Source organism: Eptesicus fuscus, chromosome 4 (genome assembly GCF_027574615.1).
Source record: "Eptesicus fuscus isolate TK198812 chromosome 4, DD_ASM_mEF_20220401, whole genome shotgun sequence".
Taxonomy (NCBI): domain Eukaryota; kingdom Metazoa; phylum Chordata; class Mammalia; order Chiroptera; family Vespertilionidae; genus Eptesicus; species Eptesicus fuscus.
The window spans coordinates 25,835,527-25,847,801 of NC_072476.1; the positions used below are offsets into that span (position 1 = coordinate 25,835,527).

General features: G+C 43.3%; 1 protein-coding gene across 4 annotated transcripts in view; it reads left to right on the forward strand.

Annotated features, from left to right (window-relative positions):
• Nucleotides 1-8,846, forward strand: part of TPST1 (tyrosylprotein sulfotransferase 1) — a 77,094-nt gene extending 68,248 nt beyond the window's left edge. The window contains exons 4-7 of one of the 4 annotated variants that reach the window (XM_054714809.1): nucleotides 3,365-3,415; nucleotides 5,597-5,640; nucleotides 5,798-5,843; nucleotides 8,347-8,846. In XM_054714809.1, coding sequence (XP_054570784.1) covers nucleotides 3,365-3,415; nucleotides 5,597-5,640; nucleotides 5,798-5,843; nucleotides 8,347-8,391 — 186 coding nt within the window. In that variant the 3' untranslated portion in view covers nucleotides 8,392-8,846. Of the gene's footprint in view, nucleotides 1-3,364; nucleotides 3,416-5,596; nucleotides 5,641-5,797; nucleotides 5,844-7,821; nucleotides 8,062-8,346 lie in introns of those variants that run through there. The other 3 variants (XM_054714808.1, XM_008141513.3, XM_054714810.1) reach the window with 3 other exon arrangements.
• Nucleotides 8,847-12,275: the final 3,429 nt, after the last annotated feature.

Below are 12,275 nucleotides of genomic sequence, written 5' to 3' on the forward strand. Positions count from 1 at the left end.
CAAAACTCAGCCTGGCCAGCTTGGCTCAGTGGTTGAGCATCGACTTTTGAACCAGCAGATCAGGGTTCAATTCCCAATCAGGGCACATGCCTGGGCTGTGGGCTCAATCCTCAGTAGGGGTGTGCAGGAGGCAACCAATCAATGATTCTCTCTCATCACTGATGTTTCTATCCCTCTCTCCCTCTCCTTTCCTCTCTGAAATCAATAAAAATAAAAAAAGAGTAAGACTTGAGGGGAAAATTCTTAGTGTTCTCCTTTAAAAAAAACCCTCAAGTTTTCTTTACCCTCTGTCTCCAATTCCTTCTCCTTTATTCTGACTTACATTCAGAATTTCATAACTACCAGGCTACTTAATTTACATTGTCAAGGTCACACTGACCTTCATGTTATTAAATCTAATGGTCTTTTTTTTTTTACCTCCCAGTATCTTTTGATACGATTACTCCGTCCTTTTTTCTTATGAGTTAGTTTTTTAAAATGTTTTAATTGATTTCAGAAAGAAAGGGAGAGTAAGAGAGAGATAGAAACATTAATGATGAGAGAGAATCATTGATCGGCTGCCTCCTGCACAGCCTCTACTGGGGATCAAGCCCTCAACCCCAGACATGTGCCCTTGACTGGAATCAAACCTGGGACCCTTCAGCCCACAGGCCAGCGCTCTATCCACTGAGCCAAACCGGCTAGGTGATTACTCCCTCCTTGATATGTTTCCTTTACTTGGCTTCTAGAACATGACTTAAAAAATTTTTTTTTCCTATGTCATTGATAGCTTCTTAGTCGTCTTTGTTGGTTCTTCTTCTCCCTGACTTTTAAATGTTAGAATGTCCCCATATCTCAGTCTTAAGTCCTCTGCTCTTGTCTATCTACCCTGAGCCCCCCTGGGTTACCTCAGCAGGTATTGAGGCTTCACCTAGCATCTCCAAGTTAATGATTCTCAAATTTATATATCCCAGCTCAGACCTCTTCCATGAACTCCAGAATTGTATATCCAACTGACTACTTGATATTTTCATTCATTGGCTAATAGACTTCTCAAACTTAACATCCAAAACTGAACTAATGATCTTGCAAAAATCTACGAAACACAGAACCTCTCCTAACTGAGCTGATGGCAGCTGTATATTTCCAGTTGGTAGTTGCTTAGGCCAAAAACCTTAGAGTCATCCTTGACTCTCCTCTGCTCTGTCACATCCCGTATCCAATCTGTTAGGACCGTGGTCGGCAAACTGCGGCTCGCGAGCCACATGCGGCTCTTTGGCCCCATGAGTGTGGCTCTTCCACAAAATACCCCGGCCTGGGCGAGTCTATTTTGAAGAAGTGGCGTTAGAAGAAGTTTAAGTTTAAAAAATTTGGCTCTCAAAAGAAATTTCAATCGTTGTACTGTTGATATTTGGCTCTGTTGACTAATGAGTTTGCCGACCACTGTGTTAGGAAGTCCACATGTAGTTAGAAAAACAAATCCACAAACCTACCACTCCTCACCACCTCCACTGCCACCCTCCTTGCCATCCTTTCTCATCTGGATTACTGCCGTAGCCTCCATACTTCAGTCTAAACAGAGGAACGCAAGTCTGAGGATGGTGCTTCGTAGCTTCCCATTTCCCTGCATTGGACAAATTACTTAACTTCTCTGTGCCTTTCTCTCTAAAAAGATAATGCCTCCCTCCAGAGATTGTGGGTTCCACGAGATAGTACATATGAAGCCCTTACTTAACACTAACCTGGTGCAGAGAAAGTAGTAAAGTTTAGCTGCTGTTCTTTTCATTTTTATTTCCAGTGCACCCTCCAAATCAAACGCCTACTTTTGTCTTCCAGTCGCTTTCTCAGTGCTTGAGGTTGGGGTGCTTCTGTAGGGAGGTGTGGATTCTGAGTACCTAACTCATCGCTGTCACACAAAATCCTCAGTCCTTAGTGCCAGGGAGTAGTACGTCCAGAACACTGTTTCTTGTTGCCAAAGGAAATTCCATTCCTAGCTTTGCTGTTTTTGTAAGCAATGCAGGTCTTGGTTTCTTGCACTAAATAGGGATTGCTTTGTCAGTAGAAAGTGTTCTTTTTGTCAGTACCAAAACTTTACTCGCTTAATTATATATCTATACTGGAGGCCCGATGCATGAAATTAGTGCAAGGGGCTTGGCCCTCACAGCCCCAGCTTCATCTGGAAGGTCGTCCGGAAGGTCATTCGGCTGTCTGGCCTAATTAGCATATTATGCTTTTATTATTATAGATAATATAGCTTAATTATAGCTATATAATAATGTCTTAATATCTGGTAGAATAAGCCCCTCCCATTTTGTTCTTTTTAAGATTACTTTGAGTAGTTTTGGTCTTATGCATTTCCATATAACTTCTACAATCAGCTTCAAATTATCCCTTCCCCAGTCCCTGAAAATAGTATGTCTCTCTATTTATTGGTCTTGTCTTATACATATTTTATTAGATTTATTCTCAGGTATTTGGTGTGGGGTTTTTTAATATTAGTATAAGTGGTATTATATTTTAAAATTATTTCCTAATCACAGGCATTAGAAACATAATTTTATGTATAGAAAATAGTAAATTTTTAGTTATAAGATTGCCCTGGTCAGGTGGTTTAGCTGATTGGAGCATTGTCCCATGCACCAAAAGGGTCACAGGTTTAATGCCCAGTTAGAGCACATACCTGGGTTGTGGGTTCAATCCCCGGTCAGGGCATGTATGGGAGGCAACTGATTGATGCTTCTCTCTCACATTGATGTCTCTCTCTCTCCCTTCCTCTCTCTCCAAAAAGCAATAAGCATTATCCTTGGGTGAGGATTAAAATCAATCAATCAATAACATCTTAATGTTGTGTGACTAGTTTGGGATTTAAAAAATAATAATTATCATAAGATCTTATGAGGTTAAAAGTATTTATCATTTTAAGAATCATCTACTATTTAAATTATTATGGGAATCTTGGGTACATTAAGAAAGGTTGGATTAAATCCAGGGTTTTAAGGTTGGATATTTCAAAAGGAAATCAGGTGGAGCCTATTCCTAGATTGTGGGAATTCTGTGTTGGTTGCTTGAGAGAGATGCACTAGGGCTTGTTTCTCTCTCAGCTAAAATGGTTAGAACTTGGGATGTTGGGACGTTGTTTTTCCTTCTTCCGATACTCTGAGCCCTCTCCCAGCCAGCCCACTTTGGGAAGCACTGGGGCAAATGGGAGCAGGTGAGATCAGAGTGAATGGGTTTCACTCAGTCCTTCAACCCTGGCTGCTCTTGAGCTGGCAGGCTTCCCTCCAATTTTAAAACTCACCAAGAATGAAGCAGTAAGCCCACCCACCATCAGGTACTGCAAGCTCAGAAGTGATGATGACAATACCTGTTTGCTTTCTTTTTCCAGGTCTATAAAGGAGAATTTCAGCTACCTGACTTTCTTAAAGAAAAACCTCAGGTACTGTATCTGTTTTCTCCTCTTGATATATAATAGATGGGCTCTTGAGTTGAAGTGATCTTTTTAAAGATAATATGTGCTTGTAGTAGAAAGATTGGCCTCTGGTAATTATTGGTTTTAACAATAATTTAATGCAGTCTTAATTTCAGAGAGCTCACTATCTTCCAAAACTAGGGAAATACTTTATTAGTAACTAAAATCCGATTGCTTGAGGTCTTCCAGCCACACAGTGTTCCACATTTAAGGGGCCTGCCTGTGTATCTGCTCCAGGCCCATTATAAAAACAGTCACAGAGATGTAAAGTACAGCATAAGGAATTTAGTCAATATTTTTATTAACCATATAGGGTGTCAGATGGGTACTTAGACTTATTGGGGTGATCACTTTGTAAATTATGTAAATTATATAAATGCCTAATCATGTTGTACACCTGACACTAATATAATATTGTATATCAACTATAATTGAAAATATTTTAAAATTTTTAAATCTTCTCAAGGAATTCCTGATCTATCAAAAAAACTGTGATAGACTTTTGCATATAAGGGGTTGCAGGCCCTGAGCCTGGGCAGGGCATGAATTCCCAGAAACCTGGGTGAATTCGTGAAGAAGCTGTTACTCACAGGCTATGGCATTTGGAGCCAGAGGATAAGCCAAGATTCAGAGTCTTGAAGGAATGTCAAATTCTAAGACTGTTTTGCATAATAAGTCTGAAGGAGTCAAGAAAGGGTATTTAAGACAAAAACTAAAGGGACACCCCTGCTTCACAGCACACACAAAAATCATTTCTAGGTGGGTTATAGACCTAAATGTGAAAGGCAAAATAATAAAGTTTTTAGGAGACAAAAGAGGAGAATATCTTTATGACCTCAGGAGGGGAGGATTTTTAAAAACTGTGGTACATCTACACAATGGAATACTACGCTACTGTAAAAAAGAAGGAATTCTTACCTTTTGCAACAGCATGGATGGAACTGGAGAGCATTATGCTAAGCGAAATAAGCCAGTCAGAGAAATATAAATATCACATGATCTCACTCATTTGTGAAATATAATGAACAACATAAACTGATGAACAAAAACAGATCCAGAGACAAAGAAGCATCGATCAGACTGTTAAACCTCAGAGGGAAGGTAGGGGAGGGTGGGGCTAAGGGGGAGAGATCAACCAAAGGACTTATATGCATGCATATAAGCCTAACCAATGGACATAGACAACATATGTGTCCTTATTCTCCCATTGTCCCCCCACCCCCACTCATGCCCAGGGGGGTGGAGGGCATGAGTGAGGGTGGGGTGGGGGGACAATGGGATAATAAGGACACATATGTAATACCTTAATCAATAAAGAAAAAAAGAGAGGGAAGGATTTCTTAAATAAGTCATTGAAAATACTAATCATTAATTAATTTTAAAATGGCTAAGTTGGACTACATTAAAATTGAGAATGTTTACTTATCAGAAAGCATCATAGAGGGAGTAAAAAAGTAAGTGGGAGAAAATGTTTGAAACAAGTGACTTATCTGTGGAATATAGATAATTTCTACAAATCAATAAGAAAGATATTTTTAAAATTGGGCCAAAGGTGTATCCAGCACTTCAATCCCCTTATTCTGGTAGTTTCATTTACTGCATCCCACATGTACTTAGAAAAGGGCCTATAAAAGACTTTGGTTAACTTCTTATAAATGGGAACACTGAAGCCCACCGAACCCGAACTCTTGACACTTAACTAGAATGGCTCCAGAACTCAGGGAGGCTTTGTACTTGTGATTACAGTTTTATATTTTCAAAGGATACAGTCAGGACCAGCCACATGAAGAGACACAGGACAGAGTCTGGGAGGGTCTCAAACAGTTTCTGCGCCCATTCCCCTTGGAATCGGGGTACTTCTTCCTCCCACACATCCGAGTGTTCGCCAACCAGGAAGCTCCACTGAACTCTGGCATCTTGGATTCAAATCACATAGGCACGATTGATTGGATCATTGGCCATGTGACTGAGCTCAATCCCCACTCAACGTCCCCTATCCAGAGGTTGGGCTGGCTGAAAGCCCCAGCCCTCTAAATACAGGGCTGCTGTTTCTGGTGAGCAGCCCCCTTCCTGAGTCATCTCATCTCTTAGGGTAAACTCAGGTGTGATGCAAGGGGCTCGTAAATAACAGACACTTCTGTTTTGCAGGAATTCCAAGGAGTTAGTCTCTCCATCAGGAACCAGGGACAAAGGCCAGTGTAGTTATTTATTATACGGCAATAGCAGACTGAGTTCAGTAGAAAGCCTAATCAGAGCCTGCAAGCTACACCTGATATTTTGGCCAGAGCTGTCCTTTCTCATGCCGACCAACGGTGAGGCCTTTAAAACAGCTTTTGCTTTTTTTGACAGACTGAGCAAGTGGAGTAGCAGAGCCAGGAACCTCTTACATCCTAAGGTGAGGTTTGGGGGACGTGGCTGGTCTTTGGGTTTCACTGCTTAGGCTCTTGTAGGCGGGCAGGGTGGCCAGTGTGGAGAGCACAGCTCTGGAGTCGGTTGGCCTGGGTTGGAATCTTGGCTCTTTGTGACACTGAGCAAAGTACTCAACTTCTCTGTTTCTTATTTCCTCATCTGTAAAATGAGGACAATAGTAACAAGGGGTGGTAGCAAGAATTAACCATAATAATGGTTATTTGTCAAGGTCACATCCCAGGTCAGAGAACTCAGGGCTGAAGAACACCAGTCCCTCCACCCTGCTTTCTCTGTGTGCTGACATGCACATAATTTTGTACTAATATTTTCAAGTCTGCCCTTGCTGATTTTAATGTATTATGAGTCTTACCTTTGTAACTTGCATTGTCTCACGGTAGCTAAGGACTGCAGTTTGGGCTAGGCCAGCCATGCCTTATAAGCCCCCTTTATAAATGCATAATCACCAGGTGTGTGTCCAGGGACACCAGCCACTTAGTGGCAAAGCTGGATTCTGGACCCAGACCCCCTGATGAGCCACTCAGAGCTTATCCCCCTCTCCCACACTTGCTGAAGATTCTATTTTACTCTGAATGATGTGATGCCTTAGATCATTTGGAACTTGAAAAGCTTTTTGAAAATTTGATTTTTGCTTGCTGTTTTATTTTTATTTTATACTAGTAGCCCGTTTGCACAAAGATTCATGCAATAGACCTTCATTCACCTGGCTGCCTGCACCGGGGACCCAGGCCTTGGCTGTGGCCACCACCTTCTGCCTTCTTTCAGGGCCAGGGCTTGGCCCTGGGCAGTGGCCTTGGGCTCGGCTGCACCCAGCGTCCCTGCTACCGATCGCAGGAGCCGACCCCTAGTGGTTTCCTGCGATCGGCCGCAGGCTCCCCACTGGTGCCCAAGGCCGGGAAAGCCTCGGGCGGCTTTCCCGGCCTTGGGCTCCGCCACACCCCAACGTCCCTGCAACGGTTTCCTGGTGGGCGTGGTTGGTGGGCGTGGCTTGGTTGGCGGGCGTGGCTTGGGCATAGCGAAAGTGTGGTCAATTTGCATATTTGTCTATTATAAGGTAAGATAATAGCCATGTATTGAGTACATACCAAGCATAAAATGCTAAGCATTTTATATATAATATATAAATGGTATATATTATATGGTATCATATATATTAAACGCCTAATATGCTAAGTGTTCAACCATTCGTTCCACCATTCGACCAGTCGCTATGATGCGCACTGACCACCAGGGGGCAGACACTCTGACAGGTAGGTTAGCTTGCTGCTAGGGTCCAGCCGATTGGGACTGGGCAAGATAGGCTGGACATGCCCTGAGCAAATCCATGCACCGGACCTCTAGTATAATATATAGTATGTGAAACAACGTCTATGGTAAATATATGTATGTATTTGAATGAGTTCATTCAAGCGTCCAGGCACTCTGGCAAGTAGGTAGTACTATTCCTGTTATACTGATTAGAAAATTGAGATTGAATAATTTGAATAGATTTGTGTGACTTGCGGTGTGTTTGTGGATTATAGATAGTATAAACACACGAATACTGCTATGCCATGTCAAAATCACGATGGCAATGAGCTACTAACATGAATAGGTTTTAGGATTTACGTTTGTCCTGTTGCTAAGGAGCAAATACTAAATGTTAGACTTATACTCTATGGATATGCATATCCAACAGTTGTTATCAGGCCTTGGATAATTTTGTTTATCCAAAATACTTTCAAAATTTATAAATCCCCTCCCCAACACACACACACACACACACACACACACACACACACACCACATACGGCTTTATTTATTGACTGCTATTTTACAAGACACATCCAGACAAACTTCTCTAGTAACAAAGTACAGACATGATCCCTGAAAGTATAGTGTTTGTTTTACAAGACATAATGCCATGTCAAGGTGACTCTAGCATTTCATTCTTTTTGCCAATCGAGGCCTGTAGGTGCCCACATGCATTGAGGGAAGGATCCCGGAGAAGCTAGGAAGACAACAGAGCAGCTCAGGACAGATACCAGTCTGTCTTCTTGTCTTTTGGATCCTTTGTCATTTGAATGACAGTTGCTATGATATCTAAACCTTCCTTAGCATCCACTTTCTCAAAAGAAGAGTCAGCATGTTGAATCTCTGGACCTTTGACGGCCCTACCAGTGCCCCCGCAGGAGCTTCAGTTGCTATGCCAGTTGCAGTCATTTAGAAATGGGCAAGAGCAGCCCTTGTTTTGCCTGCCATCTGCCTGTTTTGCACATGGGAGCTACTGGCAGGCATCTCCGTGCATCCCAGACGGAGGGAGAGCATGCCTCTCCCATGGTCCTGAGGTTATCTGTTCTCGGAATTGCTGATCCTCCTGCCCATCTACCTGGCTCATGTCAGGCCCACAGCTGGGAAGGAGGCCACGTGGTGCAGGGGAAGAAGGAACTGGGACTCCACACCTGTAACCGCATTCCTTTTGTTTGCCCTAGGGAAGACTGCTGCCTTTTCATCTAGGACTGGCTGTCACCTGCTGAGATCCAGGGAGTGTACGTACCATGGCCCGCATCTCCTGTTCATTTGTCAGACTCCTCCACTGAGAGGGTGGGATGAAGAACACATTTGGGCCTTCCTGAGTGATCTGTGTCCTGAGCACAGCGCTCTTGATTCTATTGCATGCACAACCCAGCGGATTAGGAGTCCAGAAGGGACGTGCGCTTTCTGTTAAAACTGCTCTGGTCTTGATCTTTTCTTACCAGATTCCAAACTTTGTTTTAAAGGGGAGGTTTAAAATTGGCACTCTGTAAGTAAAAAATTGGTCAGTTTCTCTTGGTTTTGTAGAATACTCGTATCTGTTTAAATGTATTGATGTGGATAATACTAAATATCTTAATTATTTAAATTGTATTGTTTCTGAGAAGATGAGGGATTACTGTATACATTTACAATGTAATGACTTTTGTATTTTATTTTTCAAAATAAAAGCTTTAAGTGTGAAGCATTCTGGCAGTTTACATATTTTCATTACAAGATCTTTGATTCAATTTAAAGTGAATACTTCGGCCAGGCCAATTCATTATTCATCACCTTCAACAAAATATTTCTTAAATCTATCCCCTTCCCTTCAACTCCACTGCCCCACCCTCATCTATCACCATCTATCACCTAGGTCAGTGGTCGGCAAACCGCGGCTCGTGAGCCACATGCGGCTCGCGAGCCATGGTTTGCCGCTCTGTTGACTAATGAGTTTGCCGACCACTGTCATATACTACCCTTTACCTCTTTGCACACAATATGCCACAATTGCCTAATCCTCACAGCTTCCAACTAAATGGTAACATTTAGTCTAGTCCAGTGATCGGCAAACTCATTAGTCAACAGAGCGGCAAACCACGGCTCTCAAGCCGCATGTGGCTCGCGAGCCGCGGTTTGCCGACCACTGACCTAGGCTAATGCAGTATACAGCCTCCTAACCAACACCCTATCCCTCCTCTTGCCCCCTCAAATTCTGTTCAGCACAAGGCAGAGTAAGAGTTTTAAAATGCACATCTGGCCCTAGATGGTTTGGCTCAATAGATAGAGCGTTGGCCTGTGGCCCAGGGACCGGGGTTGGATTCCAGTCAGGAGCTCTTATCTTGGTTGCAGGCTGCTATCCAGCCCAGGCCCTGGTTGGGGCACGTGCAGGAGGTAACCAATCAATATGTTTCTCTCACATTGATGTTTCTCTCTGTCTTTCCCTCTCTCTTCCACTCACCCTAAAAATCAATGGAAAAATATCCTCGGGTAAGAATTAATAAAACAAATAAATAAAATAAAATGCACATCTGGCCCTGGCTGGTTTGGTTCAGTGGATAAGAGCATTGACCTGCAAACTGAAGGGTCCCGAGTCCCGGGTTCGATTCCAGTCGGAGGCGCATATCTCTGTTGCAGGTTCGATCCCTGGTCCTGATCCCTGGCCCTGATTGGGGTGCATGTGGGAGGCAGCCAATTGATGTGTCTCTCTCACATCGATATTTCTCTCTCTGCTCTCCCTCTTCCTTCCATTCTAAAATCAATGGGAAAATATCCTTTGGTGAAGATTAACAAAAATAAAATAAAGTGAAATAAAATAAAATAAATAAATTCACAACTGGGCATGACCCTCCCACTTACATTTCATTTAGAGTAGAATCCAGACTCCTGCCGGATCCAGCTACTGCCCTCCTCCCCATCATGTTTAGGCCAGTCTCTTCCACCTTGCCTTTGTGCTCCGGAGTTCTCTGCGTTTCCTGGAACACATCAAGCTCTTCCTGCCTCTGCACATTATATTCCTCTCCCTGAAATGTCCTTCCCTTTGCTCTTTGCCTGATGTCTCCTTCTCCATTCCCTGGTTTTAATAAAGTCCACTTCCTCCAGGAGGCTTTCCCTGATGCCTGGAACTCAAAAAAATAGATGCTCATCCTGCCTACGTTCCTTCACAGCATCACCTTATACACACTCGGCAGTTTTTAATCTCTTTGTGGACTTTTTTATTGTCTGTCTTGTGTACAGATGGTAATTTCATAAAAGACAGAGCCTGTGTCTTTTCTTGTCCATTGTTTCTACCCCTGATACCTAGCAAAGTGTCTGACACATTCTAGCACCCAGTAAAATAGTTGGCAAATGGTAATCTTCCCAGAAACCTCTGACATATCATTTTACAGATGAGGAAACAGACGCTCAGCCAAGTGAGGTCACTTATGGGAGTCCTCTCAGCTAGGGCCACAGAGGTGCCCTGGTATCTAGGCCCCAGCCTGACCCATATAGCATTTTCTCCACTCCACTCCCTTAGCCCTGCCCGCTTTGGTTTAAAATAAATACTGCTGCCAGATCAATTCTTTGTTCAGCACTACCTCTTGTCACTCCTTTGTTCCAAAGCCTTCTTTGATTCTCTAATGCTAACACATTACGTCTAAACTATTCTGCCTCCACAATATAGCCTCACTACTCCCTGGGTACAGTATACTTTCTCCCTGTCTCCTCACATACCCTTCACTTTCTGCTTCTTCCAGATGCCTATACGCCCAATCCTCTCCCCTCTACCTGGGAAATGCCAGCCTCATTGAGGACTCAGCTGTCTTAAGTCCCATTTCTTGCTACTCAACTGCTCCAAACACCAAATAGCAATAAAAATCAGCATTAGCTTGACTTCCATTTTGCTTATTTCCTCTGTTAGTCTTATGTCACCAGCTCTGTAGGGAAGAAAGTCACATACGCCTATAGAGCCTATCAGAATGGGAGGGAAGGACATATTCAAACTAACCCAGCCTGACTCCAATACTTGCCTCTAAGGAACGTATGCTTTTAATTCCCCACACCTGTCCACTTTGCACGGGTGGGAGTATATTGGAATAGGAATAGGACAGAGAACCACTGCACGGAATGGTTGACTCGGGAAAGAGGAAACCACTATACAGCTAGCCTGAAGAAGCACACGCTATGGTATCTCCATCCTCACTGGCGTTCCTTCTCTCACCAAGCTTTATTTTCTTTAAGCCCCGTGAAGAAGAGCATCTCTGTGCCACATGACATCTTGGACCACCTCCCTGAAGTTGACCGTATTTGTGAAATGTGATTTGATGGAATCAAATGGGACTCCTGTTGAACAAATGCAAGATGGCTGGAGTACAATCTTAAAAAGAGGTAACTGGGTGAAGGACCAGGGCGGACGTGTGACCTGGGACTATGAGAGGGCTTCCTGGAGCCACCATAGCCATGGCCACAGCCAGCAGTGAACCTGGGGAGCCAGGGAGAAGCCGGGGTCCTTAGTGGCTATGGCAGAAGCTTGGAGAGAGCATCAGCCAGTGGGAATCATAGACTTTTAAAATGAGGGGGGAATCTTAGTAATCACTTACCAGGTGTACCGATAATTTCAAGAGAAACATCAAAAGTGCTTTATTCAAAGTAATGCCCATCGCTAGCTACACATTTCCCCCATCTTTCAGGTAATTTGTGGATACCGTCCCAATAGAACTTCTCTTGTTTTGAGGCAAACCATTCAGAGACCCAATTTTCCACTTCTTCATACGTTTTGAAGTGCTGCTCAGAAAGTGCGTGTGCCATCGATAGGAACAAGTGGTCATCTGAAGGAGCAAGGTCTGGTGAATACCAGTAGTCAAGTAACCATTCTGGGAACATTTAACCAGAGGTTCTCATAGTGCAGGCCCTGTGATAACCTCTTTACATGTTTAAACTCATTTACTTCTCATAATTACCATCTGAGATAATTTTACAAACACTGGCTCAGGGAGGTGAAGCACCTAGTGCAGCTAGTAAGTGGCAGAGTCAGGATACAAATACAAGCAACCTGGTTCCAGAGCCTACGCCCTTAACCACCACCTCTCAATCATCATCTGTATTTACACTCGGATAGAAAATTGTCACGAGCATCGAGTGACAACTG